The sequence below is a fragment of the Sinohyriopsis cumingii genome, chromosome 10 (assembly GCF_028554795.1).
Source record: "Sinohyriopsis cumingii isolate HCF-2022 chromosome 10, ASM2855479v2, whole genome shotgun sequence".
In the NCBI taxonomy this organism is placed as follows: Eukaryota; Metazoa; Mollusca; class Bivalvia; order Unionida; family Unionidae; genus Sinohyriopsis; species Sinohyriopsis cumingii.
Genome location: NC_142970.1, coordinates 65713503 through 65737564, shown reverse-complemented (window position 1 = coordinate 65737564; position 24062 = coordinate 65713503). Strand labels below are relative to the sequence as shown.

The 24062-nt window shown below is 36.1% G+C and overlaps 1 protein-coding gene across 1 annotated transcript in view; it reads left to right on the top strand.

Annotated features, from left to right (window-relative positions):
- LOC149790294 (uncharacterized) overlaps positions 1-23408 on the top strand; it is a 36391-nt gene extending 12983 nt beyond the window's left edge. Inside the window, exons 4-7 of the mRNA XM_089972338.1 lie at positions 426-502; positions 5785-5912; positions 13036-13227; positions 15616-23408. Of these exons, the coding sequence (XP_089828464.1) occupies positions 5825-5912; positions 13036-13227; positions 15616-15713 (378 nt within the window). The 5' untranslated portion in view covers positions 426-502; positions 5785-5824 and the 3' untranslated portion in view covers positions 15714-23408. The remainder of the gene's footprint in view (positions 1-425; positions 503-5784; positions 5913-13035; positions 13228-15615) is intronic.
- The last annotated feature ends 654 nt before the right edge of the window (positions 23409-24062 follow it).

The window sequence follows — 24062 nt, the reverse complement described above, 5'->3', positions numbered from 1 at the left end:
CACGTTTTGTTTTTTCATGATAATTTTATATCTAGAACGTGTACCTTGACTAAAGTTTGGGGTGTGGAGGACTTCACTTAAGACTTGGAAGTGGTCTCTTGATTTTAGGGACACAAGTTCAAAGATTGAGGTAACTGAGGCTCAAAGAAGAATGGGTTTAGCCAAACAAATGTTTGTTCTAGAGTAAGTTTCTTCACCATAATTTGTAAAATTAATGGATTGCAATTTGGATAAGAAATATATAGATTAGAGATAATGGTCTTGATAAGACTAATAAGAAAGCAGTAGTTTCTGCACATTATGTAGAACAAGACTAAGTACCTTAACCATGCCAGAACCTAAATTGTTGGGAATTATAAATGGGAAATGTTAAAAAGTCTTTATATCATAAGCATTCATCTTGCGACATTTAATTTTAATTCCAGATCTTACTTCCTTCATTGGCATCAGTACTTGCAGATTTGAGGCAGTGTTGCATTGAGCTGGAAAGTGTGTTACAAAGGTTAGCAGACATTGTGCACAGTTATGTATCAAAAACAATTTTATGTACATGCGGTCACTCACAACATATCCCCACAAACAGCATACATTCTTCTTCACTCTTGACCATTGGATCAGTGAAACTTCTGTATTTTTCCCATACATCTGTGAGTGTTCAGCAGTAATATTGCATAAAGTTGCATAAATACTAAAGAAAGAAGCTGAATTCTCAAAATTGCCCTTTCTTCAAACAAGTTTTCCAGAAATGTCTCAAAAGTAGGCTAGAGGAAAAAAATAAAACTTTATTACACATTTGTACCATCCACACATCTAGCTTCAGTAAAATGCTTCAAGAAGTATGGAAGGAGAAGCACATTTCTCTAGCCATAGTTCTGATATATTAACCCTATCTATGCCTTGGCAGATCAATCAGATATTTGAGTGCTTGCCCTAGCAACATCTATTGGATTTCATGAGTTGTCTCCCTTAGTATTTAATGCCAACTAACCAATAGCATTTAAGAGCAGTGCATTGTTACTTTGTACATCAGCTAAAACTGATGGAGGCAGTTGACTTGGAAAGGATGCTTTGTAAGTCTAACATCAAAAAGTGTGTATACCAGAGAGAAGCCATTACAGGTGTATTTAAAGGAAAGGATATAATTGTACAAACAGACCAGCAGTGTAACATTGCTATTTATCAGTCCATTCCATCTGTGTGCTACACTTGTATCAGTCATGTAGGAAGAGTGCTCCAATTTGAACAACTTAATTTTGATTGGATGCAGTGGCTTTTTGCTAGATCTATTGAAATTCACAGAGCTAAAGCAATGAACTATCTGATTGATCTGACAAGGTGTAAATTGGGTTAACACATCAGAACCTTGGATAGCATAGATGGGAGAAACAGGGATGAGCAAAATTCTCAATTCACACACATATCCTTCTGATTGTTTAGGAAATTTGTCCTCAAATGCTGAAGATGAAAAAGTTCAGCCTTGTTGCACATCACACCAACTACATACTAGCCTAACGAGTTTCACGAATCTATAATTTAATATAAATTTCTCTTTAACCAGAAGAATTAGTAGATTGAGAAATCTGCTTGTCCTGCTGAATTTTCACCCATCTTTTCCACAAAACAATATCAGATGCAGTGTGGTTAATATTTTATCAGACTATTGAAATTACTGAAACTACTAGGCAGACAGGAAATTTAATAGCCATGGGCTGAAGGACTACCATTCATTTTTTAGCCTTGCTCACTAAAATGAACCATATGGTGTGGGAAGTGGAGCATTGACAAGCTTTGTCATGCATGAACAGAAAGAACTGACAGAACCATTCATGGAAAAGCTGTACAGGTTGTTTCCATGTCATATCACATGTACGCATGTCCACCATGAAATTTTGTCAATGGGATGATGTCTTATCATTTCTCTTAGTTACTCATTACCTTTGCAAATGAGATCTATGCACACCTTTTTCTCACATTATAAAGAATCTATCTCTTAAGAGTGTAGGAGTTAAAAATTATATATGTACATGAATTCTTTATTGAAAAAGTCAGAGGAGTGACAAAACTGTCTTTGTTGATGTCAATTTGTCTCACTGTTTCTCAATACTATTTTTTTAAATTCTTTCCTTACAGTAATTAAAACTTTTACGTAGTGTTTTCTGGTAAATTTGCTCTTTGGGACAACATCACACAGTTATCCCAAGGTATAGTTGGTCCTAAATGATAATGTGCTGCTGAGACATCCAATATGGCTACCACAGTAGCCATCTTGAAAATCTTGATTGCAGCAGAATTCATTAAGTATCTTCATATTTTTATGGAACAGCATTATACCCATGATGACATTAGGACAACTACTTACTTTCCTTGTGCATTCATCTTTCATACAGCATGCATTGTCTGCCCAGCATCTGTCAACAATTGCTATTTTCGCTTTCCGATCAAAATCTGCCTGACCAATTTCAATCACGCTTAGCATAATTAGCCTCCTGGCTTAAATGATTTGACAGTTATATGAAAAATGCTCATCCACCATCAGATATAACAGGTGTTACTAAGAGTAGAAAACCATTTAAATGACATGTCATGCATTATTATTTTTATAATCATTCTTTATTTGTATTGTCCAGCTTAAAAGGGGTCCATAGAACTCAAAAGCACTTGGTCAGTTTTTCTGACCAGCTGCACACTGCTATATTATGATATTATGATCTCCCAAAGAACATTTATATTCAAGATTTCATAAAGATTATATAAAGCTTTCAAAACTAAGAAATTACCAACAAACCCATCCACCCACCCACTGCCCCTCTTTTGCTGCACCTAATCAAATGAAACCCATCTTTAGCATGATAATTGATGTCCACAGAGTGCCAACATGCTTTGTAACATCTGGTTCAGTGAAGAAAATGATGCATGCATATCCCTGGGCTCTACAAAGGTCAGTGGGTATTGGCATAGGTGCCAGTTTTGTGTATCAATAGCACAGTTAGCATCTTAAATCAGTGTACATTAAATAGGACAGTACAGTGATTTCATATTTGGTATCTTAAATATAATACCATTGCATGGCTAACCCACATGAGCATAAATGCAGCTTCATTTTTTTTTATATGTTTTTATGCAGCAGTGCCCAATTATTTTAATAACCTTAAGCTGCAAGATTAATACTGAATAGCGATTCTTTAATTAGGCAGAAAAATTAATTGATTTACACATTTGAGCGAGGAATCTTTTTTTTATCACTGCATTATTTTCCTTTTTTTGTGTATGCCAGTTATCTGAGCAAACATGCAATGGTTAATGTTGACGTTAGACTAAGCAACCATATACAAAATATGCATTAAAACGTTGACATTTTTGTTGATGGTTCAGTAATAATTAGATTAACAATTATCAGTTTTGTAAAGAGCTGACATCTTTCCAAAAAGTAAGCTGAGCTAATACAAGAATGCAGCATATCTTGCCAAAGTATTAAATCAAATTCCTGTTTATATATATCACTAAAAGTTTGAATTGCTTATTAAAAGGATGAAATTATTGTTCATTTTCAGGAGAGGTACCATGCTTATGTTACACCTAAAATTTGTTTGATAACAAAGCCTGTTATAGTGGCATTTTACTGTATGGAAATAATGCTTCAGTCTTTGATTATAATGTCATGAATGTCTTTGCCTTAATGGTGCTGATCTGACTTCCATCTTGTAAATCTTGCTATCACTAATTTTCATATTAACTTTGGGTTTTCACTCAAATAATTTTGACAATTTCTAGATGGTCATAAAAGAAAATGTGGCCAATCATATGTCATATATTACGGCCAAAGTATGTGGCAGTCTTGACAATATTGTTGTAGCTGCTTCTTACAAATGAATGGTTCTATTAGCATGAGGGGGCCCCCAAGTGGCTGAGTGGTCTAAAGCGCTCTCTGTTACGGACTGCTGCCATCTCACCTCTGTCTGCATGTGTTTGAGTATCAGATTCAGCCAATGTGGATATGTGAGAAAGCTTGCCGGTAATTTCTCGTGGGTCGGTGGTTCTTTCTGGGGTTTTTCCGGGTTCTTCCTCCACCATTAATACTGGCTGACATGTATAGCCTATCGTGTGCTGAAAAATGGCATTAAACCCAACAACAACAGCAACAGCTACTATTCTCAAAATGACTCCTGATGATACATGCAGGTAATTGATCCTGAATGAAATTGATCAAGATCAGACTTCAAATGTGGCCAGCATGGAAACCATCTTGATAATTTTGTTACTGCTACTCTTCTGAATAGATGGGATTTTTGGCTGTTAAGACATTATGCTTGTTGTAAGTAAAAATGGTATTGTTGATGCAGCCATGCTAGAATTTCTGACTATTTTAATGAAAAGTTCTTGTTGGGATTTTTTTAAACTTTTGTTGAGTTAGTTGCTTCTCAGCTTGTCTAATTTCTATGGATGGATAGTATATGTTGAAAATATGGAAGGACTCTTTGCATATGTGATAATTAATAAAATATGGAAGTACTCTTTGCATGTGAGATAATTAATAAAATATGCAAACTAAATTTCACTATCTTAAAACTTTTCTTTTTAACTGAAAGCCAGATCTCTTAAAATATCTGCACATAGCACTCTGATTATAAACATGGAGAGAAAAAAACAGTTTGTAAATTAAAAATATAACTGGGATATGGGATAACTAATCATGACAAATTTTAATTATTTTTCCATAAAAATAGGATGGAGAGAGAAAGAGATGCATCGTAATTGGTTTTTATTTCTTTCCATGGGCATTCTGGTATTACTATGTTTAATCTATTGCATATCATTATAATTTATAATTTTATGTTGCTTTTTCCTTTTGCAACACAGGATTTGAACCATGCAATGTGGAATCACTTTTCATAATGAAAAATATATTTTTGAAAAACATTGTGCAAGATGTGCTTGCTAAATTTGCCTAGTTGCCAAACTAATTGTCACATCCCAGAAAATTGGATAGAAATGGAATACTCTCAGAAAATTGCAGGAGATAGAGTCATTGAAAATGACCAAAATTTTTGTCAAGTGTGTGGATCATGTGGCTGTAGGGGTGGGGGAAGAGGCCATCTTGACTAGATAAAACTGGCTTTGTGATTATCTTTCCTATATCAATAATATTAATATTTTCTTTGTAAAGATCTTAATTTTCTACCATTTCATCATAAATATTACAGAATTTAGTCTAGAAAAATTATAAATGTGTCGTGGAAATGCCATGGAAAAAAATCTGGTCTGTGTAGGAACCCCAGTTGACATGGGGTTTTCACCAGAAGACTTCTTGTGCTGTGTTGTTAGTCCTAAATGAAACTTATGCTGTCATCTACTATGGCCAGCATGGTGACCATCTCAAAAAACATTTCTTTGGTATTGATATTACATCAAATAAGGCAATAATGATGGCCTTATTGAAAATCTTGTTATTTTATGGCCTCAATATATGGTCATAATAATGTAGGATTTTTGCCAGAAAACATTTATGATGTCTGGTTGGTATTAAATGAAAATGGTGCCATTCGTCAATTATGGCTGCAATGGTGACTGTCTTAAAAATATTATTGTTGAAGAATATCAGATGGCTTCATTTCACGTAAAAAAAGAAGAAATGATCTTATCATAGATACCTGGAAATTCATTTTGGCAAGTAAGGCATCAGTTCTTTTGTTATACCCTAGTTCAGTTAAAAAATTTGCACATATTACTCTATTCCTGATATTTTTGTATGAACAGAAGGCTTCATCATCTTAATGCAATTTACAGGCAAAACACAACACTATGTAGAAGCCAACTGCCAGATCAAATGTGCTTGCCCTTTCCTGAATCTATCCCCAGGAGCAACACCCAGGCAAAACCAAAACCTATTCCAGATCCTCAGGGGCAAACAAATAGTGAGTACTTATTTTTTTCAAATTTTTTGTGTGTCCTGCGTTGGAATTATGTATGTATGTAGGTATTTAGATAGATATGTCGATCAATACATACATACATAGAACAAAATGCAGCTAAAATGAAGTAGGCCAGAAAGGCCATAATCAGATGTAAATGGCTGGCCCTTGACAGGAGCTGTTGGCACTATCATAAAAGTGATTAAATTTAAAACTACAGAGTAAACATGCATTCAACTTATGCAGCCTAATAAAGTCAGTTTCATTTATCGTCATCAGAAAACACATCATGAGAATAAAATACATAATTCTTGTCATTGTCTGCTGTTGCAGCAGCAGCAGTAAGACTTCCTCGTGACATGATATATAGCATCTGTGCCAATCCCTCCTGTGGAGGTTTATAGCATCTGCGCTACTTCCTCTTGGCATGATATATAGCATTTGTGCCAAATTAATCCCTCCTGTGGAGGTTTATAGCATCTGTGCTACTTCCTCTTGGCATGATATATAGCATTTGTGCCAAATTAATCCCTCCTGTGGAGCTTTATAGCATCTGTGCTGCTTCCTCTTGGCATGATATATAGCGTCTGTGCCAAATTAATCCCTCCTGTGGAGCTTTATAGCATCTGTGCTACTTCCTCTTGGCATGATATATAGCATTTGTGCCAAATTAATCCCTCCTGTGGAGCTTTATAGCACCTGTGGCACTTCCACTTGTGATTTATAGCATCATTGCCACTTCCACTTGCATCAGACAACAGGGTTTGCCTGCTTTTTTAATGCACAAACTGTCAAGATTTAAATTCTAAATAACACATATTTTTTTATTTGATATCATTGATCAGTAGCAAGCAAGACAGAAAAACTTAAATGTTGTATTGATCATTCCAATTGAAGAATATTTACTCCATTTTATTGACTTCAAAGTTTATGGCCAGTCACAGAGTAATACACAAGTACAGATGAAAGAGGTTTTAGCATAAACTGTTCATATTTCATTTCACTTAAAGCAATCAGCCAGTTTAAGACTTTTGTATTTTCCAACGTTGTAGATGAAAACAGGAAAAGGTTTGGTTTCATTTTGTTTTTTATGACTAAAACATCTAAGTCACAAGCATGAAAATAGTCCTTTAAATAATTCTGTATTTCCCCCAACAGAATAGTATTTATTGGTGTCAAAGTCCCACATAAGCCCATACCCCCCCCCATGATGGAAAGTGAGCTGTTTTAAAAATGCTCATTACATTTTGTCAACATAGCAACCATTCTTATGAAAGACAGGAACATGAGACTTGCTACAATTGTTCCTGAGATGTGACCAATACTTTTACAGTTTCAAAAGGATTGGAAGAGAACAGGTTCATGGTGGTCAAAGATTAAAGAAAATGCATATTCTTTAACACTGAAATTTGGAAGAAAGTGATTTTGCTTTGTCATCATCTGTTCTTAATTTCATTACAAATGAATGAAAAAAGCTTTTTCACTCAGTATTTCTTTCAGTTAAATGTAACTCTTTCAAATTTAAGTTTACTTCACTCCAGTGTTATACGAGTTTTAATTTCCCTATAATAAAGATCATTAAACATAAAATACTGCCTAATGGCATATTGTATAAGCATGAGCAAAGAAAGAAGAATTAGCTTTCTTCATGCATAACATAAATATTATTGTACCATTTTGTTCAGAACATAATACATGATGATATGAAAATAAGGAAGATATTTGCTCAAATTTTCATATTTGTTTTAAGGTTGCACTCTTTGTTTTCATATTTTGCATAGGGAAATATATTTGATAAAATTTTCATATTTGTTTTAAGGTGGCACTCTTTGTTTTCATATTTTGCATAGGGTTAGCTTTTTAAGGATAAAAAAGAATTTCCCTTGTTTTCCTTACTGGTTATACTGGCCATTTTTTGAAATGGCCAGTATAACCAGTGAGGAAAACAAGGGAATACCTTGCATGTCTTAGGTACTGTTCACAGAACTTTTTGTGTGTAATATGTGTTATAGAGTATACAGCATGGCCTTACTTCATATGTGCACCTCTCAAAAAACTGCTAGCTCTGCTTGGTTATTTTAACTTCTTAGATTTCAGAAGTAAATTATAAAAAAAGTTTGTACATTTCGTATATTTGGTAATTCACTGAATGCGCTTTCAGAAGCTGGTATTGTCTAGTCTAACAAAATTTCTTTCCCAATTTTATTAACCGCTAAAGATAGTATACTTAAAACTAATTCGGGCTTTTTTTGTTAACACAAAGGAGCAGTCATTTTAGTTAGCTTAGTATGCTTAGATCATGCACAATTTCCACAACTACAATATCCAAAGAAATTTCAGCTTCAGTGCATGAAAGCAACATAGAAATATACTAACATTCTTTTCACTCTACATGCTGCAAATGTAAACAGATTCACTTTACACCCACCACTCTTTCAGAAGTTCATAATATCTGTTGAGTACCCCCTAAGGTAAACTTTGATCATACAGTGTGTGAAATCTATTAGAGGATGCAACTGAACAGGTGTTAGTTGTATCACAAGATCAGAGGAATTCAAGAAGTAGCCAAGTACCTTGGCTCTGAACAGGTATCAAATTTGCAGCATGATCATATTATGTCACATGTTAAAACAAAGAGGTTGTTGCAGGATTATGGTCAAATATACACAGGCAGTTACAGGACTAGAACTGGCACTGAACAAGTATCAAATTCATGGCACAATCAAAGGGATTGGCAACTTGAAAAAGAAGGATATTGCTGTCTTTACAAGCCAAGGGCTTGTTGGCACACATGCACTGGCAAATTAAGAAATATCACTTGTGAATTAGATACAGCTGATGGAAAAAGATAATATAAATTAAATCAAAACTTGTATTGCATCAAACACAAGCAGTATTTATATAGCAAAATGCAAAATATAATACAATAATAATACAGATTGATTGGACTTGCACATAAATGGAAGCAATATATTTACTAGTAAACACCCATGGTACACAACATTGATGGACACTTCGTTTTGCAATGGGTAATATCCAGTTTCAAATTATTAAAATCCAAGTAACTACAAATGAAACTATTGTGTAATAAATACTGCCATGAAACAGATAAACAAAGAACATAGTTCATGAATGGGAAAAGTACCATCAAAACAAAAAATATATTGATGTCAGTAATAGGTTACCTATTGCTGTTATTAAGCTTTCACCTTTCTGCATCATGGAAAGACCTTGTCCATGCCAGATTCACCAACTCCATTTTCTAGAGATTTCTTAGAACATGTGCATCAACCCTGTCTGATCTAAGTCACGAGTCCATGCTCTATAGAATGTCCTCATTCTTTTCAGTTTTCTAACTGTTGAGCAGGAAGGCTTCAGGCACTTGCGATCAAGTTCTTGCCCTGACTACATTTGTTGAAAACAGTTTTCAGAGGAACCTTAAAACTGGAGTTGTTTTCCTTGATCTAACAGTGGCATATGACACAGGCCTTTCAGAGCGCACATCCGAGAGAACTGCAGCTCATGGATACATCAGACTAATGGACTCCCACAGGGGTATGTTCTTTTCCCAAGTCAGGTCAATGTTTATATCATTGACTTGCCTAAAATAGTCACACAAGTTTATGTATGCAGATGACATTGCTCTTGTGACCCAAAGTTGCTTATTTACTGAGCTAGAGGAGGTACTGAAGAAGGATTTGGAGGAAATGATGACTTCATCAAGAAATGGTGCCTACAGCCGAGCACAACAAAGACAATCTCCAGCGTCTTCCACTTTAACAATGCAATTGCAAACTGTGAGTTTTGCATCCTCCTCATGGAGCAGCACATAAAACATGACCCAACATCAACATACCTTGGTGTGACTTTGGACAGATTGCTGACATTCTACCAGCACCTAAAAAAAACGGCAGCAAAACTAAGCACTTGAAACAACCTACTGCACAAACTGGCTGGCTCAGCCTGGGGCACTAATACTCAGACACTCAAGACATCAGCACTGACCCTCTGTTATTTGGCAGCCAAGTAATGTGCTCCTTTCTGAGCTCAATTGTTCCATACCAAATTAATCGACGTCCAGCTCAACATAACAATGCACATAATCTCTGGAACACTATGTCCTATTCCTTTACCGTGGTTGTCGGTAAACAGCAACATTCCTTCTCCACATCTCCATCGCCATGAAGCAACAACAAAATTGCTGGCTAAGGTCTATGCCAGTGAGAAATCCAAATCTAGCAGTCCACTTGGCTCCGAGATATCCAATCTGGTTAGGTCCATTGTTGGAAGATATGACAGCTATTTTGGCATGGAATGATGAGTGGTCTTCAACAGATGTTGCAAACCACTCCCTCGTAGCTGAGCCTTCTGTCTGCCATCCTGGCTTCAACCTTCCATGATATCTGTGGAACGCACCGAATCATTTCCGGACAGGACAGTGGCAGTGTGCAGTCAACCGTGTATGATGAGGCCAGGCCACTGACTCTTCCTATAGCTATGGAGCTCTACAGACCATGTCACACATTGTGAACAACTAACCACTGGTAAAGTTCCCTGGTGGACTGCAGGCTGTCCACCTTGCTGCTGTTAAATGGCAGGGCATGCACTGTACACGATAATTCTTTTCAGTACATGTGGCTAATGATGGGACATCAGCATGAGGTAGGAGGTCTGTATCCAGTAGAGAAAGATATGTATTACATAATTAAAATTAGTTATGCTTCCACAAACAGCTACATTTTAATGTCAGTAATAGCTTACCTGTCACCACTATTATTAAGCTGGATTTGTCAGTAAAGAAGGTGGCTGATGGACTTTGATATTAACAGTCAAATGTAGAAAAATCTCTCACCTTCTGCACCAGTCAGTCAAATGCAGTAATATGCAGCAGTTGTCTGGGTAACATTGTGCAGTGACAGTCGAACCCAGAGAGAAAATACCTTGACTCTAGTTTGCTAATGGCCAAAGGTAAAAGGAAGAGAAGGTTGTGTGTGAGAACCAAAATGCAGCCTTCTTAATAGTGAATAAAGATGAATCGTTGAAATATGACCTGACTTTGATGGGCTTTGATCTTCATGATGGATAAGTCTCTTTCTGAGAGATGCATATTAGTTTTCTTGATGGTGAGCAAAATTCATCGACAGAGAGTGGATGCTGAAATATCAGCCGAACCCATTGATGGGAGAAAAACCTTTGCCAACCCTTCTTTTGTCCTTTGCAGACGCTAAATAGAATCTTAGTGCCCTAACTAAGCCAAAAGTTTATAACAGTCATCCTGAGCATGGATGTGACTCACACTGGGGACTTAAGTTGGGGATGGAAGTACTGATGGAAGCTGGTTTTTATCAAGGACACCAGGCTGACATAACATGGAAATGGAGTCATAATTCCCACTGAAGCATAAACATCCTTCCTTGATTGATTACACATGTAGTTTGATTCTTCTCTGAGCTGATGCAATGAAGAAAAATAATCTGCTACTGTAGCAAGAGAGGGTCGGCCAGGATTAACGAGTTTCTTAAAACACCAATCACAGATGATTTTCCACTTTTCATCATAGGACTTGGATGTAGAACATCACCAGGCCTGTACATTGCAGTTAGGAACTTAAAAACTTTGCGTGGCAGACCATTCGTTTGAGATGAGCCAAGCATGAAAGTAGAAGGGTAGAGGATTGGTGTATAGTACATCTGTGTTGTAAGAGAAGACTTTCCCATGGGCATAATACTCTTAGTGTGTTGATCATTAATTCAAGCAAAAAATGTTGATGAACCATGACCTTTGAAGCCATAGAGGTGCACTCTGATCTATGTAGTGGACATCCTGATTTTGTGCAATACTTGTGGAATCAACCAGGAGGGTGGGAATGCGTAAGCAGACATTAGATCCCAATTTAGACTGAAGATGTCCACTGCCAAGAGTGCATGAACTTGGACTTGTTAGACATCAGATGGGAACGCTTGTTGTTGAGTTTTGATTCAAACACGTCCACTAGAGACACTGTAGCTCCCACAGACTGAATAGAGACTGCAACTGTCTCTTTTCTGGTTTTTTTTGATGAAGTGAAGATTCTGTTAAGACTGCCTTGCTTGTTCTGTAGAGACTGCCTGAATGTTTTTCATCCCTGGAATGTGAATGTAATGAACTCTGAATGTAATACCTTCTGACTTTGCCCAATAAAGAAAGTTCCAGACTTCCTTGAAGAAAGGAGCATGAATACCTCTTTGTCATCTGAGGTATGCAACCACTGATGTGTCATCTGAGATCATGATGCAATGCCTGTTGATGTGTTCTTTGCACCCTTGTAGGCAAAGAACACATCTTTCATTCTAAACTGTTATATGGAGGGAACCAAGGATATTGTCTTCCTGTGACCAGTGGCCATTGACAATATGTCAGGAGTTTTTGGCCTGAAACGGAGCTAAGTAACAAAAAGAAATGTAGGATTTATTTGTTGCTCTTTTAATAGATTGATTAGTGTCTTATGCTTGCATTGTTTATCATCAATCCTGACATGTTGTCACTTTAGATTTGCAGATTTTGGAACTGTTTGATGGAGGTTCCTGACTGTTGAAGTAGTAGGAGATTTCATTGATCAAAGCAAAGTAACCATCCTGATGTAAATGTTTGCTTAATACATCTGTTCCAAGATATAAAGTATGCTGAATCAGTTCACAACATCTTTTTTGTCTCATTAAAAACAACTGCTTCAGTGGCCTAAGTAGTTAGAGCATCTGCCTCATGTGGTAGGTCACAGGTTCGAACCCTGGCCAAGTCATACCAAAGACTTATAAAAGTGGTACTTGCAGCTGCCTCACCAATGGCGCTCAGTATTAAGAGGTTAGTGTTAGTGTTAGGACTGGTTGACCTGGTGTCAGGATAATGTGACTGGGTGGCACATGATGCTACATGTCTGCGACATGATGACCAAGTGCTAGACATCACTATAAAACTGCCTCACTGCAGACATCATAGCAATATGACTGGAATTTTGTTAAAGCTATGTTAAAAATCCAAATCGCACACACACACATATACACACACTAAAAATATTACAAATTTACATCAGAAAGAAATTTAACTCCATAAAATTATCAGATTTACGAGTATTAAATGTTTATTACAGGATCTATCAATCAGGAACCACCCCATGAAGTAAAGACGAACAAGGGGCAGAGGGACAGAAAATTAAGAGTCATACAGCCTGGATTAATTGATGAGGTGCCTGTGGATCAGCATGATGGACCATCTGTTCCCCTGCTCACAGGGATTACTCCCACCCCAGTCAGTAGGGGAAGAGGGAGTCATGCAGTGGAAGGTATTAAACACAATAAAAATATTTTTATTAAGCAATGATATAGTCTCATCAAAAACACATATGAAGCCCCCCCCCCCCAAGGCATTTTCAATACTGAACATGTTTCACTTAATTTCTCAGCCTTTCTTTCTATTAATATTTAAGACAATATAGGATTTTATATGTCCACCCAAAATTATTATGTTGTGATGTTGTCCAAATTTAACATCAATTGTCTAACATCAGTCTATTACCAATTTTAGTTTCTGCATGAGTGATCTACAGTTAGCAACAATAGTATAAATTGCACAAGAGCCTTTGTGATAAATGCCATTATGTGGGGTTTTATTAGCAAGATGTAGTTACATGCTTGTAGTTGATGTATTCTGCTGAAAAGGAGTTAAGGCCCATATCAAACAGTTGAGAAACATGAATCTTTAATTTTCACTTGTCTAAATGTAAATATAATTTTAAATAAGAAGCTCATAACCTTGAATATTTGTAAGTTTTAAAGGGTATATGACAATTGATTCTTGTTAACATAAATATAGTATATAAGCAGACCTGACAAGTATTTGATCCATTTTTGACATCCTTAGGTGCATAATCATCATTATTTTTGTCATCAAGAATACTCGTTCTTAATCAGGAGGACCTTTTGCACAGTGCTTAGTGTGATGCACATGCAGCTGGAAGGGTGCATGTTTGAATCCTGCCCCAATGAGGCTAGGTTGACCAGGGTGGAGTGTTCTTTGTCCAGGCACGTTGCTGTTATAAACTTCTGTATGCTAATGTCAAATGCCAACCAAACAGCTTAAGGTTAATGCTGATGCTTCAAAATGTAACAAACTAAATTGTATCCTGACTGTATTGATTTATGCTGTTAGGATCTACAGCAGCCAGTTGTGGTCATTGGAAAAGACATTCAGATACTTTTAAAATTTTTATCATATTAGACAGCTTTCTTCTACTGCACCTGTGTAAATCTATACTTTTGCCAAGATGTTTTTTGTATAGTTCTGTTGTGCTCTGCAAATTTCAGGATTTGACCAAGTTCTCAACAAATTTCCAGTTTTTATATGCCAAACATAAAGACAAAGGTAGAATGTTATACTGTTCATATGCCCATCCGTATTACCAATTTTGTTTCCTCACAATGACTATATTTTGTCAGCCCTCTACAATGACCAAATTTTGTGGATGGCTTGTACTTTGGGAATGGAAGAACTCTATTAATTTTGGGCCGATACAAGTTTAGTGATCATTGTCATTGTGACTGAAAGAAGAAAATGTTTCTGTACAACAATTTAAGTTCTTCACCATCTACAGTTACCAGACTTTGTGGATGGGTTCCCCTATTGATTTCAGGTTCCAAAGATCAAAGGTCAGAGTTACTGACTGGAAAAAAAGCTCTCCACACAACAGCATGGATTCTCCATCATATTTGATTAGCAAACTTTGTGGATGGCTTGCACTTTGGCTAAGGTGCAAGAAAGAACCCTACTGATACTGAAGACAAAAGTCAAAGGTCCTTCTGAACTTGGGGCCCCGAGTGGCCGAGTGGTCTAAAGCGCTCTTCGTTACGGATCACTGCCATCTCACCTCTGTCTGCGGCGGTTCGAGTCTAAGATTCAGCCAATGTGGGCATGTGAGAAAGCTTGCCAGTAGCTTCTCGTGGGTCGGTGGTTCTTTCCGGGGTTTTCCGGGTTCTTCCTCCACCATTAATACTGGCCGCCATGTATAGCCTATCGTGCTGAAAAATGGCGTTAAACCCCACAACAACAACAACCTTCTGAACTTCACATTTATATCCGATGACATTCTTCAACCACACGTTGTGGATGGCTTCAATTAGGGTAAGGAAGAAGTATGTTGATGCCTGGATCAGAAGATTGAAGTCAAATCACTTTGATAGCATGAAAAAATGGATTTTGAACAATAATATTAGTTCTACATCATAGATCAGGACCAATCTGTGTCAAAGACTTGCATTGAGGTCCAAAAGGTCAAAGTTGAGGGTCACTGTAGTGAAAGAATAAAATGGTTTCTGCACAAAATTTCAAATATCTATATATTTGGACTATCAGACACAGTGTTTGCATATAATGTGCCACTTATGGTACTCATATTATGCTGTGTGTTAATCCTTCAAGTATTTTCAAGGTTTATTTTCATCAAAAAGATGCTGATTATGGTCTGATTTACCATAAAACGGTATATACAAAGGGAATTCAGTTGACTGTATAATTAGTTAGCCCTGGGATCCTTTAGACAGGATCACCAGTATTGTAGATTAATGATGCATCAGAATTTGATTTTTATGAGTTTGAAAATTTTATTTCATTCAAGAGTATAAATAAAATAGCAATATTGGGAACCTAAACCCTTTCTTTCTTTTTGTTTTTACAGCCCAAGTTCCCTATTTCACTGACTCATCTTTTTGTCCCAGATCACAGGATGGCAGAGTTTGGGGAAAGTGTGACCTATGCTGCTGTTCTATTATGTAGCAGTAAGCTTTTGAAATCACCTGACCATTTTGAGATCACCTGACCATTAGACTTAGTTAGCTGATTATATTGCCATGCATCCATCTTGCATTGTCCATCCGTTGCCTTACCACAAAGAAATGCATGTTACCACATTCTTGACCACATGATTTTGTTTTTTTCTTTTGGAGTATGGGCTCACCAAGATGTCAGAGGACTGATAATGTATAAGATCAGTGTATATTAATATTGTGACCTTGGCCATGATTGGTTGAGCTTGCTACCTTGTAAAGACCACATTTCTAATCAGATTTTGATCAAGCTTGGAATATGGTATTATCAAAATTGCTTTCAACAATGACCATAACCCATGCATGTTAAAGAGGTTATCTTGTATCTGATTTGTTTAGATTGTTACCACTATGAAGACCTTATTTCAGATTTGATTTTGCTCAAGCTTGGAATATGGACCTATCTTGGATTGACTTCAATGATTAGTCCCATGTTCTTACTGTGTAGATTAGTGAAATGGTCAGGTAATAAACCAGGTGAGATCCTTTCGTTATTTTAGGAATTACACACAATGTGCAAAGGGTTGTTCAGTAAGGGACGAAGGATGAAGTATGAATAACGGTTAATAACTGATAAATAAACAATAATCCTGGTTTCAGCAGCAACCAATAGTAGGCGTTTGTTCTATGTCTGGGGATAACTTTTTGTATGTACATTATGTGTACTTCCTTAGTTAAGGTTTGCAGTTTGTTCCAGTCTTTGCACACATTGCGCGTGTATATATGTATGTATGTGTATATATATATGTGTGTGTGTGTGTGTGCAATAAACTGACATGGAACAGTGCAAGATGAGTATCTTAAAGTAGCCTGTGTTTTTTTAATTCGTGACAACTGGAATCAATTCATCTGCATGATACTGCAAGACCTGATTTGAGCAACTTCTGGAGCAAATGACCACCTGCCATTTACTACCAGAATTAATGTGTCATGTATACAAGTACACTATCATGAGCATCTGCCTGCTACACATGAACAGTGAACATGGATTTTTTAGCAATATGTTTCAACTCTGCTGGAAATGACTGTATTTTAAAAACAATGAGAAAGAGTACTGAACTTTATTTTCATCATCAATTACATTATCTGATCACATTAGCATTAGGAACAACTTTCTGCTACCTCTAAAACCTTCCCTCCCAGAAAGAGAAAAACGTCTTTATGTCTTTACGTCATATAGATCAAGAGAGGTAACTCTTATCAATTATCTCCCCTAATTCCCGCTTGGTGGGCACCATTAGACCGGATGATTGTCAGTTGAAAATTTCACTTGAAACTGAAAAGTTCCTCTGAAGAGTTCATCCAAGTTAATGTAGCATTTTTTACCATCCACCATTTATTTTCAGTGGTAATGTTAAAAATAATGTGATAATTGGTATAAATCAATATTTTAATGTTTCATGACGAGTTTATTTGTATTTTTGCAATTTTATTCTGGTCATGATTATCCATGTGATATCAGTTGGTGACACTCATTTTCTACCTTTTTATTTGCATTGTGCTGTTATTTCCAGTACTTATGTTTTTGTCAGTCTGTCTTGATATTCCAAATAAGCCTATTCGAGCAATTGTGGTTTGGTTATACATTTGTTATATGCGTTACAACTGTCAGTATGTTAGTTACGCTTTTCTAAGAAGTGTAAGACAGACGTTAAACTTCACGTCCAAACTACACCTCACCCTCAAAAACAGATGCTGCACTATAAACAAGGGTGCAAATTACAAGGGACAGCAAAATAAAGTTAAGAATAGGATGCCAACCCAGCTGGACATCAGCTGGAGAGGAGTAACAGTGCAGCTTAATGACTTAATATTTTATATATAATTACATTGTGAATCATTGTCACTAAAGAGCTTTTTCCAGTGAGTTTTTTTTGTTGCATCAATTTCATTTCTTTTAAAGATTCACAACCTCTAAAAATTGTTAAAAATGTTACTCCAGCTGGTTTCAATAATGATCATGTGTATAATTGAAAACTTTGTAGAATATGTCACTGCTTTTTCTTGTTATTGGTTCACAAAAATACAAGATGCCTTTATTTTAAAAAGCTTGGCATTATTTTTATGTATTAAAAAACCATTGACATCAAAACTCAATTTATTTTTGTTTTTCTATTAGTAAAATTTTGATGCCTTGATTTCATTGCAAGTAATAGTGAAATTTATTCTCAGCATTAAGGAAGTGTCTGGGTGGATCTATACTGCATTCAATTCCATACTGATGACTTACTCATATTAATGGTGCAAGCTGGTTTCATTTCTTAAAACAGGTTACTGTCACTTGGCAACCACTGAATAAATGTTTCCCTCTTTGATCCATCTGTTAAGAGACTAGAAGCTTCAGGACCCAGTATGAGGTGTATAGTGTCCCTCTATAGAAGTCATTAGAGACTACCTCCTACCAATTATGACTGGAAAACAAGACCACAGGGGGTCATTAGAGACTACCTCCTACCAAATATGATTGGAAAACAAGGCCACAGGGGGTCATTAGAGACTAAGTCCTACCAGTTATGACTGGAAAACAATGACCACAGGGGTTCATTAGAGACTAAGTCTTACCAGTTATGACTGGAAAAAAAAGCAACAGGGGGTCATTAGAGACTAAGTCCTACCAATTATGACTGGAAAACAAGACCACAAGGGGTCATTAGATCAGCCTACTCTGACATCTCACATGATAAAGTACAACTTATAAAGATTTTAGTTCACAAAACATGAGTGATTTGAATGAACCTTACCTCTGAACATAGTAATGGTGTCAGTTGGCTAGCATTCTCTTTTCTCAGCTTCCAGTTAAGTGACATGGTCATGCAAGGAAGAGATTTGAACCTTGTCAGGTCACTGTAGCTGCCAAGATAGCTCATGATATCACAACCTCAACTTTCACTGGATTAATGGGGGGGCGGGGTCATAAACACTTACGTAAATATATAATCTTCAGTTTCATCTAATCTTGTGTTTGGAAAATGTAACCTTTCAGTTTAGCAACAGTCTCTATTATTCACCCCCTTAGGTATAGACCTAAGGATGTTTTTATGTTTCTGGGAAGGCTGGATTTTAGAGATAGCAGAAGGCAATGCCGAATGATACAGTGATGAGGTGACATTTCCTATATCCTTGTAAACATCATTGCTAAATTGGGATTGCAGACAGAGAGCGGGTTATTTCAATCTGAGACACGCAAACAAATAAAGGAAAAAGATTAGTCTCGTTTCTTGTTTAACACCAGTACCACAAAGGAAGGTCACTGTGATGTACAGTTCACATGTTACTGGTTTGGGTTATCTTTTTGCATTATATATATATATATATATATATATATACACACACACACACACACACATATACATACATACCGCTCCGGTGGCCTAGTGGATGCAGGAGGTCATGGGTTCGATCTCCGGCCGAGTCATACCAAAGACTTACAAAAATGGTACTAGCAGCTGCCTTTCTTGGCATTCAGCATTAAGAGGTTAGTGTTTGGACCGGTTGGCCTGGTGTAACGATAATGTGACTGGATGGGACATACTCTACATGTCTGCAGCATGATGCCCCAGTGCTAGACATCACTATCAACTGTCACATTGCAGACATCGTAGCAATATGGCTGAAGAATTGTTAAAGCTATGTTAAAAATCCAAATCACTCACACACACATATACTTATACATATATACAACAAAAGTAGGCCACTGTGACTGTATTTCATACTTAACTCACTTTGTTTAAATTTTGTGTTTTAAGTTTATTTTTGAAGCTTTATTAATGAAAGAATCAAATAAACCAGATGATCGTATGAATCTCAGTTTGCAGTATATTTTACCACAAAAGGCTGTCATTGTGACTTAATTTCACATTTTACCAGCATGGATTAAGCTTTGGCATTATGCCAGATATATCAAAAGTGTGGCTGAGACTATTAGGTCACAGCACCATGTATGTATACTGTTATACTGAGATTCATGAACGTTGAAGAAGGAATGCATCTTGAGGAGTACTACTCTCTGATCACAAAAGTAGATCACTGTGTGCTTTATTCTATGCTTCACTGATTTGTGTTTGTTCTTTCTGTATATATCTGAATTTCATTTCATGACTGAATCGTCAATTTATGTAATAGTATGCACCTCACCACACTCGTACCACAAAAGAATGTAACTGACTTGTGTTCTATATTTTACAGGACTAGGTTAAATTGTTTGTGTGTTTAGCACATAACCAAATAGGTTTTAACACCATGTAAATATATCATTTTATACCTAGATTCGTAAAAGTTGGTAAAGGAGTGCATTTTGATAAGAACTATGCTCTTATTAAAAAGTAGATCACTGTGATGTATATTTCATGCCTCACTGGCTTTGGTTAAATTATGTATTTTGAGTTTATTTTTCATGCACTGTTTTACTCGAATGAATAAACTTGATTTTGTGCATCTCTATTAATTCTACACCCTATCACAAAAGAATGGTACTGTGACCTACAGTTCACATTTTACTAACTTCAGAGTCTTGGAGTTTAGTTCAAATCATCAGACTAGATAACTGTATGGATCTCTCTGTTAGTAACATACTCTTCCAAAAGAAGGTCACAGTGACCAATATATTAGTTTACTGGCTTAAGTTTTTGCACTTACTTTGATGAAAAAGTAGATCATTATGGTCCATTTTATGCTCACTGACTTTGGTTAAGTTTTTGGTTTGTAGTTCATGGGGGGGGGATCGTCTAAATCTTGGGATGATAAACATTTCTATGAGTACCTCACCCTTGCAACAACAAAAAAAGTTCTCTGTGACAGTATTGTGCCTTTTGATGGCTTTAGCCATCTTTTGTGTGTTTTATAAACACATTTTGTCACATGCTCTAAGTGGGACCCAGAGTGGCCGAGTGGTCTAAAGCGCTCTCCGTTACGGATCACTGCCATCTCACCTCTGTCTGCGTGGGTTCGAGTCCAGGATTCGGCAAATGTGGATATGTGAGAAAGCATGCCAGTAGCTTCTTGTGGGTCGGTGGTTCTTCCTGGGGTTTTGCCGGGTTCTTCCTCCACCATTAATACTGGCCGCCATGCATAGCCTATCGTGTGCTGAAAAATGGCATTAAACCCCACAACAACAACAACACATGCTTTAAGCATACTGTTCTATTTAGAATGAGCAATTTTGATGATAATGCTTGAAATATTTAGGGGCTCTGGTGTACAATTCTTGCGTTTAATGATCACTTCCATCTCACCTCTGACTACATGGTTTCATGTCTCATGATCAGACAATGTGGATATATGAGAAAGCTCGTCAGTAGCCTCCCTTGGGTAAGTGGTTCTTACCAGGGTTTTCCCGGTTTCTTCCATCAGTTATGTTAGCTGCCATGTACCTATCATGTGCTGAAAAATGGCATAAAAAAGGAGAAGAAATAATTGGTTTAAAGAAAAAATTTTGGGTGCTGTCCATTTGTTGCTAGAAACTTAATCATTGACTGTATCTCCATTAGTACTATACCATTACAACCATACAAGGTCACTGTGACCAACATTTTGATGCTTTACTCACATCTGTCTGTTGTATAGGGGGAAGGGGGCTCATGACCACATAATTGTTTGCACACTATATACATACTAGCTTACACAAAATAACCTTTCAGTCATTGTTCCATCGAAATCATAATAATAACTATGCATTATGTGCATATTGGATAGGTTACTCTCAAAAGGGTAATTGGGTAATGCACGTGTGAGTGGGTAGGTGTTAGAAAAGTTTACTGCATGCATTTGACTTGAGGCCTTTGCTGTAGTGACTAATCAAAGTAATTACTGAGACATGAATTGTGTTTTTGGAATAGTAGTCACAATGAATTCAGCAGTGTTGAATGTGATAATAAAGTTGGAAAAAGAATTTATGAATAATGGCAACAGGAATTTCTGGTTTCCATCAACTCATAGTACCATTGCTTTGATATCATAGGAAATAATAGTTGTTTTAATTTGATTTGTCTTTGTGTCAATACATGTACTAACACTTCATAGGTCAAAATTGCTTTACAAGTTTGAAATTTTTTTCAACATGATAATTATTGTTTTCTGTCTTCTGGAGATTTCTAAAAAATGCATAGAGATCAGATGATGTTGTATTATTGCCATGATTGTTCTTTTTACCAGTTTTTATTTTAATGCTTGACCATAAAAAATGATGTATTTTAATATATGATAGCATAATTTGTGGTCTTAACTAATGCTTAACTTGTGGTGTATTTTAATATACTGTATAGTACTGTATGGTCTTAAACTAGTGCACAACTTGTACAAAAGGTTTATTTTAATATACTCTGCAGTAATGTGTGGTCTTAATGGTTTTTTTAAGTTTTATTTTTGCTTACATTACAAATACATTGTCTTTTTAGTAAAATTTTTTATTGCTGTTCTTGTTTGCTTACGAATTTAGCTAATGTTATTTTCTCTTATATGTATAAGGGCTATGAATATATATTAAATACATAATAAATGTATGCCAGTTGTAATGTTATCAGTTGTATAAAAGAAATTGTCCAGTGTATATCTGTATTCTCTGATTGAATTTGAAAATTTAACTTTCAGATGATATTGGCATGTTCTGTGGTTAAAATATACACAGTTTAATTTGACAAAACTGAGTAATATACCTGGATCACGAAATTCCAGATGAAATCAAAATAATCATCTCACCTAAATACCATCTACAAATGACTTCCAGTTGCTAACTTACTTCATGTGGGGATAGGTGGTGGGTTGTAATTGAAGTAATTGCTACATGACTTGAATGAATGACAAAGATTACGGGTGTTGGAATTATCTCTGTACCTCACTAGTTGAGAATGATACAATAAAGTACCAGAAATCTCCTGATATGCAAGTATGGCCACCATGGCAGTCCTCTTCAAATCTTGTAATTGCTATCCATCCCTAATGCAAAGTCATGCTGAAATGAGGTTTTTACCAGAAGACACCTTGAATGTCTTGTTAGGTCTGAATAGATGGTAATATTGAAATAGAATTTTCACCAAAACGATTTATCAAGGTAAAAGAAAATTGTGTCACTGTCATATCCATTATGGACAGCATGGTGGTCATCTTGAAAATATTAATGATACACCTGAATGCATTGGCACATCAGTACTGGTTTCTGCAGAAAGACTTCATGTGAAGTTTAGTTGGTATTAAGTTAATATGTTTTTGATCTGATAGACATTATGATGTACCAAAATTGACATCTTGAAAATGTTTTCACTGCTTCTGAAAGGATGATCGTATCGACTTTGGATTTCACAAAAAAAGACTTCTTACAATATCTGCTTGGTCCTGAATAAAAATGGCGGTTGTTTTACATTCATTATAGCTGCCATGGTGGCCATCTTGAAAATCTTATTATAGCTAAAGAATATCGGAGATGGTGTCAACTACCTGCAGTTAAAACACAGAAACAATTTTATCTTGGACTCCTGGAAAGTTTTTTCACGTGTGCAACATCAGTCCCATCAAAGAATTCTTGTGTTTTAGTGTGATGGATTAATTAATGTTGCTGGATTCTATTTTGTTGTAATTATGTGAAAATGTTACTTTTTGCTTATGTTCAGTTTTCATTCTTACCTGAAATTGAAATAAGAAGAATCTTCTCTTTGCTGCCCTGAAGTAGTTTGTCCTTTACATACCTGTTACAAGTCAGATTGTGTTAAGTTATGACATCCATCCATCTGACTGTTACCAATTTTTTTTCTACCAATAATTGGAATTCTCCACCATATACAGTTACAGTCAGGTAGAATAATAGGATCTGTATTAAATTGTAGATTTTAGGGATGCCTTTGATATGTTGGATCATAAAATCCTTTTGGAAAAAAAATGAAAATTTACCACTATGATGAAAGCATAATCAGGTGGTTTACTTCAGACTTAAGTAGAGAACACAACATTTTTATATAAATAATGTTCTGTCTGAACCTGGCACAGTTAGATGTGGAGTACCACAAAGGCTGAATTCTAGGTCCATTGCTATCTATATTATTTATTAATAACCTACCACTTTTACTGGGGAGGCTTAATTTCATCGACATATCTCTATGCAGATGACACAACATTGTCGGACATCCAAAACACAAAGCTTTAACTGGAGAATTTTTACAGGAAGCCCTAAACAGACTGGACAACTGGTGCACATGAATTGACATGGTAGTAAATACTAGTAAAAGTAAAATACTACATTTCAACAAAGCAGAAGGAACAAATCATAGTGATGAACTGTTTGGCATGGAAGAATAAAGGTTTGCAAATGGGG